General features: G+C 42.4%; 1 protein-coding gene across 3 annotated transcripts in view; it reads left to right on the forward strand.

The window, feature by feature from the left end:
• AFF2 (ALF transcription elongation factor 2) overlaps window positions 1-17,838 on the forward strand; it is a 763,896-nt gene that overhangs the window by 677,967 nt on the left and 68,091 nt on the right. For 2 of the 3 annotated variants that reach the window (XM_075323783.1, XM_075323786.1), the window contains exon 12: window positions 7,210-7,328. In XM_075323783.1, the coding sequence (XP_075179898.1) occupies window positions 7,210-7,328 (119 nt within the window). The remainder of the gene's footprint in view (window positions 1-7,209; window positions 7,329-17,838) is intronic. The other variant, XM_075323784.1, reaches the window with a different exon arrangement.

Here is a 17,838-nt window from a genome sequence, read left to right on the forward strand (position 1 = left end):
GATTTGAAATGAAACCTCTACAACAGAATTCAAGTGCAGATTGTGACGTTTAATTTGAAGGTTTGAACAAAAATATCTGATAGAAATTGTAGGAATTGTACACATTTCCTTACAAACACTCCACATTTTAGGAGGTCAAAAGTAATTGGACAAATAAACCAAACCCAAACAAAATATTTTTATTTTCAATATTTTGTTGCGAATCCTTTGGAGGCAATCACTGCCTTAAGTCTGGAACCCATGGACATCACCAAACGCTGGGGTTTCTCCTTCTTAATGCTTTGCCAGGCCTTTACAGCCGCAGCCTTCAGGTCTTGCTTGTTTGTGGGTCTTTCCGTCTTAAGTCTGGATTTGAGCAAGTGAAATGCATTCTCAATTGGGTTAAGATCTGGTGATTGACTTGGCCATTGCAGAATGTTCCACTTTTTTGCACTCATGAACTCCTGGGTAGCTTTGGCTGTATGCTTGGGGTCATTGTCCATCTGTACTATGAAGCGCCGTCCGATCAACTTTGCGGCATTTGGCTGAATCTGGGCTGAAAGTATATCCCTGTACACTTCAGAATTCATCCGGCTACTCTTGTCTGCTGTTATGTCATCAATAAACACAAGTGACCCAGTGCCATTGAAAGCCATGCATGCCCATGCCATCACGTTGCCTCCACCATGTTTTACAGAGGATGTGGTGTGCCTTAAATCATGTGCCGTTCCCTTTCTTCTCCAAACTTTTTTCTTCCCATCATTCTGGTACAGGTTGATCTTTGTCTCATCTGTCCATAGAATACTTTTCCAGAACTGAGCTGGCTTCATGAGGTGTTTTTCAGCAAATTTAACTCTGGCCTGTCTATTTTTGGCATTGATGAATGGTTTGCATCTAGATGTGACCCTTTGTATTTACTTTCATGGAGTCTTCTCTTTACTGTTGACTTAGAGCCAGATACACCTACTTCACTGAGAGTGTTCTGGACTTCAGTTGATGTTGTGAACGGGTTCTTCTTCACCAAAGAAAGTATGCGGCGATCATCCACCACTGTTGTCATCCGTGGACGCCCAGGCCTTTTTGAGTTCCCAAGCTCACCAGTCAATTCCTTTTTTCTCAGAATGTACCCGACTGTTGATTTTGCTACTCCAAGCATGTCTGCTATCTCTCTGATGGATTTTTTCTTTTTTTTCAGCCTCAGGATGTTCTGCTTCACCTCAATTGAGAGTTCCTTAGACCGCATGTTGTCTGGTCACAGCAACAGCTTCCAAATGCAAAACCACACACCTGTAATCAACCCCAGACCTTTTAAGTACTTCATTGATTACAGGTTAACGAGGGAGACGCCTTCAGAGTTAATTTCAGCTCTTAGAGTCCCTTGTCCAATTACTTTTGGTCCCTTGAAAAAGAGGAGGCTATGCATTACAGAGCTATGATTTCTAAACCCTTTCTCCGATTTGGATGTGAAAACTCTCATATTGCAGCTGGGAGTGTGCACTTTCAGCCCATATTATATATATAATTGAATTTCTGAACATGTTTTTGTAAACAGCTAAATTAACAAAACTTGTGTCACTGTCCAAATATTTCTGGACCTAACTGTACATTGTGTGCCATTGTCCAATCAGTGTTGTCTCTGTAGAGATTCATGCACCCCTTTCATAAAGGGAATGACGACACCCAATTATCAATGTATTCGTGAATGTTTGATAATAAAAGGTTTTCTAGTAGCAGAAACACCAGAATTATTTTATGATGAATTCAAGCATTTTCTTAAACAACAGCGCCAACAGCGGTGGTACGTCCTCTAGTAAATATGTTTGAAAATGTAAAACATATTTAGACTGTTTGAAAAGTAAAAATGTTAATCTATTGAAAGAGTATTCTCAAGTTATTAAATTACTTTAATTGGTTAAATAGCATGAAAATAAACAAGTGTGCAGTTGACTTGCTTTTTCTATCTGCTGTAATGAGAGCTTTTATCTTTCATGGGGTATAGCTATTTCCCATGGAGTTCAGCCACTAGGGCCTGCCCAGACATTGATTGAATGCAGTAGTTATATTAGAGGGAAAAATTTGACTCTTAACATTCCAGCAACCTCTCTCCATTAAGTTCTGTAAAGCAGTTACCTGCTCACATTCCTTCTTCCCCTCAGCCCCTGACAAACTGCTATTATAGAGCAGCACGGTGGCTCAGTGGTTAACACTGCGCTGGGGTCATGGGTTCAATCCCACCAAGGACAACATCTGCAAGGAGTTTGTATGTTCTCCTCGTGTTTCCGTGGGTTTCTTTCTCGTACTCTGGTTTCCTCCCACACTCCAAAAACTTAATGATAGGGAATTTGGATTGTGAGCCCCAATGGGGACAGTGTTGCTGATGTATGTAAAGTGCTGCGGAATATGGTAGCTCTATCTAAAAATAAAGATATTATTCTTATTTATAAAACTAGCAAATTCACTAGTCCTCAGAATCCGCTTCTCTAAAGGTACCGTCACACATAACGAGATCGCTAGCGAGAAGCTGCTGAGTCACGGTTTCTGTGACGCAGTAGTGATCCCGTTAGTGATCTTGTTATGTGTGACATCTACCAGTGATCAGGCCCCTGCTGTGAGATCGCTAGTCGTTGCAGAATGGTCCAGGCCATTTTCTTCAAAGGCGATGTCCTGCTGGGCAGGACACATCGCTGTGTTTGACCCTGTGTGACAGGGTCACAGTGACTGCTGAGATCGTTATACAGGTCGCTACTGCGATCTGTATTGTTCTGCATCGCTGGTAAGGTCTGACTGTGTGACATCTCACCTGCGACCTCCCAGCGACTTACCTGCGATCCCTATCAGGTCGCATCGTTTTCAGGATTGCTGGTAAGTCATTGTGTGTGACTGGGCCTTAACAGCAGATCTAATCAAATCAATCAATCAATGATAGCAGTGTAGACTTTAGAACAATCTTTAATAGCCGAATGTGTTACAGCAAAAGTTTTGCTGAGCTTTATAATTCAACTAAAACTATAGTTCTACTTTTAACCAGTACTGTCACTCAAGGAGTAGTGCCCGCCCTGGCAGAAACCCGGAAGAAAGGAGACTGCATAGCTCTGAGCTGCTCAAGACGCAACTTAAGAATACTCCTTCATGGATTTTGTTGTGAATTGTATTCTTGAGGCCCCTTTCACACGTCAGTGATTCTGGGACGTTTGTGCTTTTTTTTAAACGTACCAGAATCACTGACATACGCAGACCCATTATAATGAATGGGTCTGCTCACACGTCAGTGATTTTTCACTGCACGTGTCTCCGTGCGGCGTACCCACGTGTGCGTAATTGCCGCACGGAGACATGTCCATTTTTTTCTGGTATCACTGATGTCCCACGGACCACGCAGTGGTGTGATCCGTGAGACACGTGCCAGAAAAAAACGTGCTTTTAAAATAAAAATAATTTTTACTCACCCGGCTTCAGCCGCGCTCTTTGCAGCCCGTTCTGCCGGCTGCTCCTGAGCCGGCTCATTACTGTCGCGCATATTCATTATGCACGACACAGCCGACCCGGAAGCAGCTGCTGCGGGGATCAGCGCCGGCCGGATGCTGCACCGCGAGAGCGATCAGCACCATTGAGAGCGGGAGCGCGCACAGGTGAGTTAATCTCTAAGTGCAATCACGGGCCACGGAGAACGGAGCCCGGATTGCACTTAGACAACCCACGTGTGCCGTGAATCACGGCACACGAAGGGACATGTGCGTGTTTTACACGCCAGTGAAAAACGTCAGTGTTTTTCACTGACGTGTGAAATGGGCCTAAGTAAAATTAATTTTCAAGAACATTCATCACAAATTTAATAACCAAAGCAGGGATAAAATGTCCATTTAGCCATTAATTGATTATTCTAATTCGATAGATGTTAAAATAATGGGCACTATAGCTGTACTTTAAAAAATACTATAAGTGCAAAGAGATCTGTGGTTTAGTTTAAAACATAATGGTAATGATGAGTATATTGTCAGTGAAACTTCCTACTGTAACCTGTTAAGCACAGTGGAGTCATTAGTTCAATGTACTCCTAAGTGACTGTTCCCATAGGTCTCAGGGCTGGTGTTGACAGTTTTTCAGTGCCCCCGAACAGTATGTTTCCAGTAGATTATATAGATGTTATGTGTTTCATTACATGGCTCATAAGGAAGAGAGCTGACCTACATACACCAAAAGAAGGTCAAAACTGTTGAAGAGACTCATTAAATCCCATTAGTTAAATGGAATATATTCTTCATCCACTCTACTGTAGCACAGTGAAAGGAGATCTCTTATACCCATGACCCACTGAAGACTAAATTACAGTACTTCTGTACTTACAGTGTGAAAGTTATTATTACATCTAAATTCTGAATACAAAGTTACTAATATATGACTACCGAGGAAAATTGAGGGCATTTCTACAGTATGTAATCATGATTAAAAAAGTGGTGCAAACAATCTGTCCGGCCTAGAGGAGACGTTTCAAAACAACTCCAAGTCATATGTCGCCTAAACCATTATGAATATTGCGTTCTATAAGAAAATCCTCATATGGGTACTTATGCTCTATTGGATTAAAAAAATCCAAGCTGGAACTCAATACATAAATTACATAATGTCCCCTGGAGAGTTAAAAGATACAGATTCTATTTTAGGGAAACATTAAAATATGACTTATTTGAAATAATCAATAGGCACTAAGGGTGAAACACTTTTTTTAAACTCTTCGAAAACTTTACGTTGAATATTTTAATTTTTGATGATTTTTATTTAGGTATTTGCACCATCAAGACAAGTAAAAGATGTGACTAAAGGGGGCTTTACACGCTGCGACATCGTCGGGGTCACATCGTTAGTGACGCACATCCGACACCATTAGCGACATCGCAGCGTGTGACACCAATGAGCGACGATCAACGAGCGCAAAAACGTGAAAAATCGTTGCTCATTGACACGTCGTTCATTTCCTTAATATCGTTGCTGCTGCAGGTACGATGTTGTTTGTCATTCCTGCGGCAGCACACATCGCTGTGTGTGACACCGCAGGAACAACGAACATCTCCTTACCTGCGTCCACCAGCAATGAGGAATGAAGGAGGTGGGTGGCATGTTCCGGCCGCTCATCTCTGCCCCTCCTCTGCTATTGGACGGCTGCTGTGTGACGCCGCACGACCCGCCCCCTTAAAAAGGAGGTGGATCGCCTGCCAGAGCGACGTCGCAGGGAAGGTAAGTCCGTGTGATGGGTGATAGCGATGTTGTGCGCCACGGGCAGCGATTTGCCCGTGTCGCACAACCGACGGGGGCGAGTACGCTCGCTAGCGATATCGGTAACGATATCACAGCGTGTAAAGTACCCTTAAGAGTAGTCAATAGAAATGGGCGGATCTGGTGTTATTCAGATTTGACAAATCACATGAATTTTACCAGGAAATTTGATTTTCCTCAAAGGTATTCTCTATGAATTGAATGTTCCTTGTTATAATCTGGGCTGTCTGAAGGCCCTAGAACATAATAAATGTAAGAAAAAAAAAATATCTAATATTTGCCTCACTGTTCACCATTCCGGCCACCCCCCTGCTCACTGCCTGTTGTACAGTCCTCCAAGGCTCTTCTTTCCGCTGTTGAATGTCACATCTTTGACAATGTTATTCTAAGACGGTTGGCTGTAAGGTTAGTGAGTGGTAAAGGGATGGTTAGTTGTTTCCTTTTTTTTTTTTTTTAAATCGCGCTCACTTTTAATTGATTTTGTTTTATAAACATATCAAGTATCAGACATAAACGCAGCACATTTTAGTTGTTTCACTTTAATCTTTTTTGGGCCTCTAGTAGGTTCAACACAATGGCGGCCACTTGGCCTTCATTTTTGCTGAATTTGCGCTGAGTGAATTAGAAAAAAAAAGTTTTTAAAATTTAGGCAGAATACAATTCCACACTAATAAATTTGCATATCTCAAGTAGTCCTAAAAATTAGGTGAAATCTAGAGGTAAGCAGATAAATTTGAGTAGAATTTAATTCTACTTCAATTGTACAAAAATCTGCATTTGCCAAAAATGTGGATTTTTTTGTAATTCATTTCTACGTGGATTCAGCAAAATTTTGATGGCCTCTGGGTACAATATTCTGGTCCGTAAAGGGCCGTCAAAAAGTAAAAAAAAATCATTATTCTTACTTACCACTCACCTTTCCGGGCCCTCCACTTCTCACCGCTACCCATCTGGACTTTGCCACATCTTCTGATCCCTGCTGCTCATGCTGGAATGGCCGAGCCTCTCACACAGCCAAGAAGCCTGGGATGGTTCTTTGTAGGTGCGTGGAAGGTCACGGCGCATGTCATCATGACTTGCCAAGCACGTGTGCAGAAACCTTCCAGCGTAAGCGGTAGGGGATCGAACAATGCAGATGGTTGGCAGTAAGTAGCGGACGGGCAAGGGAAGTGAGCGGTGAGCTGATTATAAGGATTTTCTTTAGTTTTCTGTATGTTAAGGTTATTTATTCTCTGAGCTCTATAGAGACTGCAGAGAATAATAAGGGACATTCAATTTGTAGAGAACAATTATGAATTTCCCAGGAAAAAAATGTGAGAACAGGCAAATTCGAATTTTCTTTGATACGCTCTCTAGTCAAATCTATTAAAGATAAATGTTATTTGTGGCACATAATATTGATTGGCTACTGATGACTATTTCACTATTTGGACCAATATTGATTCTTCAAATAAAAGGCTCCTTGCTGATTTTTCCTGGATAGTGATGATCCTGACCACTAGCTGTGCAGGAAACATCAATGCAATTACATTCACTTGTGCTTCAATACCTGCAAAACCTGTGATGGACCGTCATCCCTTTGATCTCCCGAAAGGAAGAGGTCCCAAATGTCAGACCCTCGTTAAAAATGTTATAGCACATCTTAATAATATGCAATATCCTTTAATTGTCGTGCATCAGAATACACCTTTAGACTTTTTTTAACATGATATCCCAACATTCCAGTCTGTGTCCATTTACGAATTGACATGATTTCTATGTCAAATATTAGTGATATGTTTCAGCTTAGAATGTGTCTTCTTGAAATATCTATTTTTTTAATGTTTTATCCAGTTTTTCAGTTTTTTTTTATATTTACATTTGACATCCTCTTGCAGTAAATATGATAACATATCATTGTAATACTATGTATAAATAAGGGGGATTGCAAAATTGTAAATAATATTCTGTCATTTCAAGCAGTGTGAAAATAGTGACCTGCAAATTGACTGTAAAAAGCAACGCTTGGATGAAAGCTCCTGTCTACTCCCCCCTTGCATCTCTCCCATTCCGAGTAGCAGGACGTCGAGCACTAAAGAGTGAGTATATAAACCTTGTATCATCATTGCCTTGGTTATTATTTATTCATTTGCATTATGTATTTTGTAAAAATCCATACCGCGCTTTGGTCAAGCTTTTCCTACTGATGACTAAATCTGCTGAAATACGGATTCAGGAGCTCGTTTGAATTTGTTCAAGATCTTTGATTTGCAATGAACTTATTCAACATCAATCAAATGTACATTATTAGGCTCTGAGGTTTTTGTGGACCCAGAGAATAAAATACAAATGTAAAAAAAAAATGTAAAAAAAAAAAATATATGCTCACCCAGCCTTCACCTGTTATACAATGCAGCCTTGCTCTGGTTTGGTCATATTCTTTGGTCTGGTCACTGATGCGGTCACTACTGAGACTGAGCCATCTTTAGAACTTTCAACATCAGGCATCTGTGGTGCTTTTTGACACCCAGTATCTTTGGCGTTGATTAGGCCATGACATTATGACTAGATACGAGCGAACCCGAGATTCGGTGTTCGTACCAAGCACAGACTTAAAGGGAACCTGTCACCGGATGTTTATAATACTTACCTAACAGTCAGTGTAGAGGAGACTGGTTGAATGGGAGCCTCCGTTCTCCGGGTCCACGCCTCCTCGTCATCCATACTAGCTTCAGAAGGAGGCCGAAGATGGACGAAAGATGAGTTGTGGACCCAGAGAATGGAGACACCCATCCAACCAGTCTGCTCTGCACCGACCGTTAGGTGAGTATTATAAATATCTGGTGACAGGTTCCCTTTAACAAAAAAAATACAGAGTTCATGAGCTTTAAAAATGCAAACCCCTTCTTTGAGCATCTATGTGCTCAGGTTTTCTCAGTCCTCAGTCCAGTGCGAGCCGCTTGCAGTCTTTGATCGTCTCGCATTGGGGGTAACAATAGCGTGATCGGATGTAGTGTGCACCAAAGAAAAAAAAAATAGAAAAACCCTGCCCACCCTCCCCCGGAAGTGATCTGTTTATGGCTGGCTGTATGTGAATGGAGACCTGAACTGCCAAATTAGTGATTTCCATTGGGGTTCAGGTCAAGTCCAGGTCCCAAACTGAACTTTATCTAAAGTCCGGCTGAACCTGTGGAACCGAACTTCCACGAGTTCATTCATCTCTAATTATGACTTTTTGCAATGCACATCATGTCATCACAGCCTAGTAGATGCTTAAAATGGCCCAGTGACCAGAACAAAGAAGCAATGTAAAGCCCAAATTAGTATAAATATTTGTTTTATTTTCTTAACCCCTTTCCATCTCTTCTGAATCCAGAAAATTGGTGGCCAGTCACCAATCAGAAAGAAGTATTTGAGAAGAAAGGCAAAAATACTAGGATGCGTTGATCGCTGTAGCTATTTCTACATTGACCTGTTATACCAGAATTGAATTTTGTCTTTGCAATATAATCAATGAAGGTTCCTATTGAATGAAAACAGCTACCTGTATAAAAGCTGTACTTATATGTAGCATCTCCACTGCTAAAAAACGCAGAAATATCAGCAGTGGCATGTATCAGTGCAATGAAGGAGCAGGGAAGACGCATGTTTCACAGTTGTACTGTTAAAAGATGAACATTGAACCTAGATCCGAAGCACTATACAGGCACTGTACAATGCAACTGATTTTCCATAAGGAAATATGTAGCAAAAAATCCACGGTGTCTTCGCACTGTGGGAAATTAACCTAAGGGACTGATGCAAAAAATTATTTGGAAAATTGGAAAACATTTTAAAATTCAATAAAGTGGGGGTTTTATAGCACCCCATTAGACCCCATATGTGCACACTAGGTATTTTTCAGATGGATTCTGCCTGAAATCCATCTGAAAAAAAGTCAAAACAAATGCAAAACATTTTCATCGAAATACAAGAACCATCAGCAAAGCGGTTAAAAAAACTAACAGTTAATCTGAAGGGAGCTTAAATTTGGAAGTTTCTCACTATTTTATGCATACAAGGATAAAAATTAACACCGGAAGCAGAGCCGTTGCAAAAAACGACACTTAAGGATAAACACTGCAGGTGTTTACGAAGCGTCTTTTGCTTGGAAAAACTTGACTGGTTTGCCGATTATCTAAAAGTTGTAATGTGCACATACCCTGAATCTAAAAAATTCACATTTAGGCTGGGGTTGCAGGACAACTCTAACTGCGACAGCTTCTATCAGCAAAAGTTTGTTAGGTGTTGCTCCTACATTGTTGCTCCATACAAGTGAATTGGGTCACATCGCATTGTGACTCTGAAGATATTGCAACCACAACAAGCAAGTCACAAGAAGTCCATCAGCATTGTTTTGCAGTTGTTGTCGCAGTCCCCTGGGGATTATAGTGCACTTGTAATGTGGTGCAATATAGCAGTGACATGTGACAAGCTGGAGCCATAGTCACGGCCAAAGTCAAAGTGTAGCCCTGTAAGAGTGGTGGACTGTGGCAGTCATGTTCCTACCCCTGAAGACATCAACACATCATTGTATTGTTTTATTGTCTTGTAATGTGAATAATGTATTTTGTAAGTATTGTGTCATGTGAACTGTAATGTGATGTAGAGTGTGATAAGTGTTAATAATGATATGTAGAGTAGAAGGTGTAATGTATAATGTGATATATTGTGATGTGTTCATGTAATATGTAACGTTGATGTAACGTTGTAACGTTGATGATGTAATATATAAGGTATAGCAGTTTTATGTATAAAAAGTTTTGGTAAGAGAGTTCTGTCCAGGAACAGACAGCAGGGTCAGAAGCAGTTAAATGTTGGGACTAGCCCATCTAGGGAGGGGTCAAGTGAAAGGGAACGTGACAGTTCATTTTAGAAGTGTCAGTGAAGACCTAATGAGCAAAACTGATGGATGTATAGTCAGTCAATCGTGAAGGTCACATACAGTGGGTGGTTTGTGGCAACAAGGAGAAGGAGAGAAAACAGAAGGCAAGATAATGTGAACCTCAAATGTTAACAGCGACACAGGATGTGAACAGCTCTGAAACAAGAGACCGATCCTCAAAAGAGACAACCTCATACCACAAGAGGCGGACGACGCACCCTAGCAGCCAGGCCCCTTAACCATCAAGTTAACGGGTTACCTCTGCTGGTGCAGGATTTTAGTAGTCAGGCCCCTTAACCATCAAGGTACTGGGTGAACCTTAACTGACATGTGAACATAGTCTAACACCAGATCGGTTTCCTGCTAAACATTCAGGAGGGCAAAGCCTTCATCCAGTCATGATGAGTCTCCTAAGGAGACTGGACATAGGACTTCAAGAAGAGAAGGTGACTGTCGCAGTGTGCTCTATAACGCTGCACTGAGGGGCACTTTGCACACTACGACATCGTAGCTGCGATGTTGGTGGGGTCAAATCAAAAGTTACGCACATCTGGCATCGCAGTCGATATCATAGTGTGTAAATCCTTTTGATATGATTAACGAGTGCAAAAGCGTCGTTATTGTATCATCGGTGTAAGGTCCGGCATTTCCATGAATTGGGAAATACCGATGTTACGATGTTGTTCCTCGTTCCTGCGGCAGCACACATTGCTGTGTGTGAAGCCGCAGGAGCGAGGAACATCTCCTACCTGCGTCCTGCGGCTCACGCCAGCTATGTGGAAGGAAGGAGGTGGGTGGGATGTTTACGTCCCGCTCATCTCTGCCCCTCTGCTTCTATTGGCCGCCTGCCGTGTGACGTCGCTATGACGCCGCACGACCCGCCCCCTTAATAAAGAGGCGGTTTGCCAGCCAGAGTGACATCGCAGGGCAGGTGAGTGCATGTGAAGCTGCCGTAGCGATAATATTCGCTACGGCAGCTATCACCATGATATCGCAGCTGCGACGGGGGCGGGGACTATCACGCACGGCATTGCAGCATCGGCTTGCGATGTCGTAGTGTGCAAAGTGCCCCTGAGTTGCACTGGGACTCACAGGACCAGTAAGATCTGAAACAACCCAGCGGAACGGTGAACTGTGTCTGATAATGCTGTGCAAATCTGTAACGTGCTGGGAGTTGTATTTTGAACTGAACTGTTGGTCTCCTTGTGAGTGTGAGTCATCCTGGCTAACCGGCGTCATCATCAAAATGATGCAGCCTAGAAGGATTCCCAGCCTACATAGTACAAGTCCACACACTCAGCCAGAACCAGTCCCTTCATGTAGCATCCCGGGGTGTACGGAGTCAATCCCTCTCCCATGACTTCCACCCTACACGACTCAACAGCCCTAGCCTAAGAGTAATTTTTCCTTCTTGATGTGCAGAGTTCACATATGAAAAGTTCCTCTCCCTGGTTTATGTCTTTCTTCCCTCTACCATCATCCTGACTGGGGGTTAGAAAACATTTATTCATCATGTTGCGGTTTACTGTAAGAATCACTGAAATGTTGGTTTCACGGCTGCAGTGGATGTAACTGCTCCTAGACATCAGATGATATATATGAAACAGCTGTGCTGAGGAGACACCTAACCTTTACAATTCACCTTGAGAGCCTGTGAATTTCTGCCAGCGGTAACCTTTGCTAGCAATGGTTCTGTCTCCATATACAAGTTACGTCTATTAATAACTATGTCACATTATTTAATTTACACCTTACAAAAGCCTGTGTCACTAAGCAGAGTGCACAACAGAACATCACATACTAATCTCAAATTGTACTTTCTGAGAAGCAGAAACATTCACACATTTCCGAGCATTCCTCCTATAAGGAACGTGAACAGCTTGACAATTATACAAGGACATATGGTTTATGGCTAAGTATTAATTTATATATAAAGATAGATAGATACCGTATTTTTCAGATTTTAATACAGACTTTTCCTCCCAAAAAGTTGGGAAGAAAATAGGGGGTGCATCTTATAAGGCTGCTTTCACACATCCGGTTTTTGCAGTGCGGCACAATACGGCGCTCTGCAGAAAAAACGCAACCTTTTTTTTTACGGCCGGTTGCGTTTTTTCCCGCATAGACTTGCATTAGCGCCGTATTGTGCCGCATTGCCTTGCGTTGTGTCCGTTTTTTGCCGGATGGAACGTGGCCTGGCATGTTTTTTTTGTGCGGTGAAAAAACTGCATCGCGCCGGATCCGGCGCAATGCGGCGCAATTTACAATGCAAGCCTATGGACGCCGGATGCGGCATCCTGTGGCAAAAAACGCATCCGGACGCCGGATGCGTTTTTTTGCACTGCGCATGCTCAGTATCAAGCCGCATCCATCAAAAAACGGACAGGCCGCATGGATAAACTTATGCAACGGATCCGTTTTTTTCGCCGCATCCGTTGCATAGGTTTTTGAGCCGGATTGAGCCGCACTGCTAAAACCGGATGTGTGAAAGCAGCCTAAGCCGAATGTAGGTTACCGGGGAGAGTGGAAAGGGGTCACAGGAGGCAGAGGTGATGCTGCGAGCTGTGCGCTGTTCTGTGGGTGGTGCTGAGGCTGATGTTGGGCTGTGATCACTGCGGGGGCCATCCTGAAAATGTCAGCAGTGCGGGCTTCATATAATGGTGCCTGGAGTCGGCGCGTGTGCAAATTGCGCTCTCAGCTCGATATCTCACCTCCGCATGCTCTGCTTCCGGTCCTGCAGTGAACTTAAGGAAAATGACGCCCAGAATTGGCGCGTGCGCAGTTCAGATCTTGGCTAATCATTGAGCCGATTGCTCAATCTGTTCATGCGCCGACTCCTGGTGCCATTGCTTTAACGCCTGCACCACCAACAGTTTCTGCGTGGTCCTGTCTCACAGGGCCTGCAGCGAACATCTGAGACACCCGCTGCACCTCCCGCAGCTTCGCCCCTGCCTCCTGTGACCTCGCTCTACCACCGCTGCCACCCACCTCCCCCTGGTAGGACACCACCGGATTATAAGATGGACCACATTTTTTTTTATTTATTTTTTTCTAAATTTGGGGTGTGTCTTATAATCTGGTGAGTCTTATAAAATGAAAAATATGATAGATACAATAAGAGATAGATAGAAAGACACAGCATATACACTCCTCAACATTGAAATTATTAAACCATGAAGAAATAGCCATGGAATAATGTAGATAGCAGGATTAATAGACATGATAATGATAAGCTAATGATTAAAAGATAGAAACAAAATTTTGAAAACATCTTGATTTATTTAGTGTTGAGTATCAGCACCTTGTGCAGAAATCCTCGCTCTTAAGCGGGCTTTACACGCTGCGATCTCGCTAGCGAGATCGCAAGCAATCGTACACGTCCCCGTCGGTTGTGCGACACGGGCAAATCGCTGCCCGTGCCGCTCAACCTCGCTTAACCCCATCACACGCACTTACCTGCCCTGCGATATTGCTCTGGCCAGCGAACCGCCTCCTTTCTAAGGGGGCGGTTCGTGCGGCGTCACAGCGACGTCACACGGTAGGCATCCAATAGGAGCGGAGGGGCGGAGATGAGTGGGACATAATATCCCGCCCACCTTCTTTCTTCCGCATTGCTGGTGGACGCAGGTAAGGAGATGTTCATCGTTCCTGCGGTGTCACACACAGCGATGTGTGCTGCCGCAGGAACGACGAACAACATCGCTAATAAGAAGAAAACAATTTTTTTGTTTCAGGACAACCTCTCTGCGGCAAACGATTTTGACCGCTTTTGCGATCGTTTAAGGTCGCTCATAAGTGTCACACACTGCGATATCGTTAATGAAGCCGGATGTGCGTCACAAACACCGTGATCCCGACGATAATTCATTAACGATATCGTAGCGTGTAAAGCCCGCTTTAGTCACCTTGGCTGCCAGCAATCAGGTTACTTAATAGTTGTTCTGTCACACTGAATCACATCTGTTAAGGCCCAGTCACACACAACGACTTACCAGCGATCCCGAAAACGATACGACCTGATAGGGATCGCTGGTAAGTCGCTGGGAGGTCGCTGGTGAGATGTCACTCAGTCAGACCTTACCAATGATGCAAGATCGATACAGGTCGTAGAAGCGACCTGTATAAAGATCTCAGCAGTCACTGTGACCCTGTCACACAGTGTCATACACAGCGATGGGTTCTGCCCAGCAGGACGTCGCCTTTGAAGAAAATGGCCTGGACCATTCTGCAACGACTAGAGATCTCACAGCAGGGGCCTGATTGCTGGTAGATGTCACACATAACGAGATCGCTAAAGGGATCGCTACTGCGTAACAGAAACCGTGACTCAGCAGCGATCTCGCTAGCGATCTCCTTATGTGTGACGGTACCTTTATTTAGTCCTGAAGAAGAAGAATTCTTTCTCCAAAGCGCATTTTACAAATAAATAAATCACTGTTCCGGAATCTTGCGTGTTTTTTTAACCCTTTCATCTCCTATCTATGCTACCCTTCTATGGGTACTACGGCAGCCGTTACCTCCATGCTATTATAGTAGTTGTGACTGTCATCACAACCCATCCAGGTGAGCAATTCCATGATCTCTTCTTATCTACAAAGATAAAACCCTATTTGCACCATTTGTTTTATCATTATTTCCATTGTTATTATTACCGGGTTTTGGGATGCAGCTGTTGACTAGGAAGCAATACAACCTGCAGATAGACAGGTTCCTGGAACCTAGAGCTTAAGTGATCAAACTTATCTATAGTAAATCAGGTGATCAAACTTTTTTATAGTAAATCAGGTAAATTATTCATACATCGGAATTAAAATTTTCCTTCTGTTCTGGATCCACTTGTTGGCAATTATTCATGTAAAAGATCTCCATAAATTACATGAAGCTGCTGCCGTAAAACCCGCATGCCATGTCTAGCCCTTGCCCGTCCTACCTCTTGTACATAAATCCACTGGAGTCATGTGCGCTTCCTCCGCTGTATTAACTGTTTGTCGTTGCATTTCAATTAGCAAAAACATGTTGGCAAATTAAGTCATTAAACATGTTTAATTATTCCAATAAATTCATTCTCAATTGGTTATTATTGCAATTAAAAACCCATTTTTACAGCGGATACAGCCCAAAGCAAGTGAACAATCAGCTCCACAATATGTAACAATTAATGTCTGCTAATCATGCCTCCTCTTTCATAAAATGGATGAAAAAGGTTTGTCAGCTCTATAAATCTTTTGGCGTGTTTTAGTGCACCTTCTACTGGGCACTAACTTCCAGTGATTGAACATAATTATGTCAAATATAGAAGGATTACAGTCCTCGTTCTGGTATTTTAAGAATAGTATGTGAGTTATTGAGTTTGTGCAAAATAGTTTGTTACACTACTAGGTTATTATTGGTGCAGCGTCATACGGTGGTAGCCATCTTTATCCTTCTTTGAGTTTTGTTAAAGACTGTAAATAGCATCACAACTTCTAGGTTGTCAGATATCAATTTAAATAATATATAGAGGATATGGAAGAATCGATTCACAGATCTCCAGTGTAGCAACCAGATCTGGATGGGGGCCTGTGCATAGCTGCTTACCTGCCATCAACCCCGGCTCTTCTTTTGAATATCTGGCTCGTCATCATTGCTGATTGATACACAAGACGTCGTGCCACCAAAGAGTGAACATATATTTGGTGCAGCCCAAGAAATAAAGGAGCCCAAGAAATAAGGGAGCCCATTCCCACTTCCTAAACAGGTGGAATTGTGCATTATAATGAGCTATTGGGCTGCAAAGGACCATTTACTGTTCTTTCACAGGGGCCCTCTTCTGTTTGTGTCCATCAGTGGTGCCACCCCAGCTATTGAGACTCAATCGGGGACACAGATGAGTTGTCAGGATAGCCAGGGGTCAGCTGATGACCCCTTTGTCTGTCATCCAAATACTCCCATGAAAACGAGTCTGTGGCCCGAGTTCAAGGGAGACTGTGATTTTTTTCTATATACAACAGTACTGTGGCATTGCTGTATATAGAACAAGTGATCAGACTAATGTAGGTTCAAGTCACCTAAGAGGATTATTAAATACAGTACAAAGTAGAAAAAGATGTAAAAAAATAATCTAAAAGTTTAAATCCCCTCCCTTTACCTCGTTAAAAATTAAGAAATAAAACATGCAAATATTTTGTATCTCTGCCTTCAAAAAAGTCTGATCTATCAAAATGTAAAATAAATAATCTGGCCATTAAAAAGCATAACGAGGAAAGAAAACAATCAAAATGCCAGAGTTGCAGTTTTTTCTTCCACCATTACAACAAATAAAAAATGAAATAACAGGCAATCCAAACATTGTTTATACCTCAAAAAAATATCAACAAATATCAGCTTGGGGCACAAAAAACAAGCGCTCAAACAACCCTGGAACTCAAAAATTAAAAACGTTACGGCTCTCGAAAAGTTGTGACACAAGCAAGATTTTTTTTTCAAAATTTCTGAATTCTTTTTCACAACTTAAACAAAACATAAACTATACATGTTTGGTAACTACGTAATCATACTGACCTCAAGAATCATACAGCCAAGATAGTTTTAAGTTAAAAGGAACACTGTAAATAATAATAATAATAATAATAATCATCATCATTTGTTTGTTTTGTTTTCAAAATGTGAGAATTTTTTTTAACCACTTAAATAAAACAAACACTACATGTTTGGTAGCTACGTATTCATGTTGACCTGGAGAATCATACCACCAGGTCAGTTTTGGGGTAAAATGAATGCTTTATATAATAATAATAATAATAATAATAATTTAAAAAAACTATTGCAGAATTTAACATTTTTGCTATTTTGCCACTTTTGGATTTTTTTTTCTTGCTAACCATTAAATCATATGATAAAATTAATGGTGTCATTCAATAGTACAAGTGAATCCATCTCACTCGTATATATCAATGCAAAAATAATAACGTTATGGCTCTTGGAATAAGAGGAGGAAAAAACAAAAGAGCAAAATTGAAAAATCGCCCGGTCATTAAGGGGTTAAAGGGTGATTTTCATCCAGTACATTATTAGCTGTGATCTATTTAACCCATCTATGTCAAGAACTGGGTCTCATCGTGCACCAGCAAGAATGGAGAGGTGTACAGACGTGTAAGTTTTTCTTTTCAGTTGACTTAAGGGGGCTTTAAGGGCTTTACACGCTGCGACATCGCTAGCGATGTCACTAGCCTTCGCACCCGCCCCGACGTTTGTACGTCATGGGTAAATCGCTGCCCGTGGCGGACAAAATTGCTAGCACCCATCACACATACTTACCTTCCTAACGACGTCGCTGTTCCCGGCGAACAGCCTCTTTTCTAAGGGGGTGCGGTTTGTGTGGCATCACAGCGACGTCACACGGCAGGCGTCCAATAGAAGCGGAGAAGTGGAGAGCAGCCGCATAAACGTCACGCCCACCTCGTTGCCGGAGGACGCAGGTACGGTGTTGTTTGTCATTCCTGGGGTGTCACACATAGCGATGTGTGCTGCCTCAGGAACGACGAACAACCTGCGTCCAGCACCATCAACGATATTTAGGATTTGAACGACGTGTCAACAATCAACGATTAGGTGAGTATTTTTGATCGTTAGCGGTCGCTCATACGTGTCACACGCAACGACGTTGCTAACGAGGCCGGATGTGCGGCATGAATTCCGTGACCCCA

Source organism: Anomaloglossus baeobatrachus, chromosome 9, assembly GCF_048569485.1.
Source record: "Anomaloglossus baeobatrachus isolate aAnoBae1 chromosome 9, aAnoBae1.hap1, whole genome shotgun sequence".
Lineage (NCBI taxonomy): Eukaryota > Metazoa > Chordata > Amphibia > Anura > Aromobatidae > Anomaloglossus > Anomaloglossus baeobatrachus.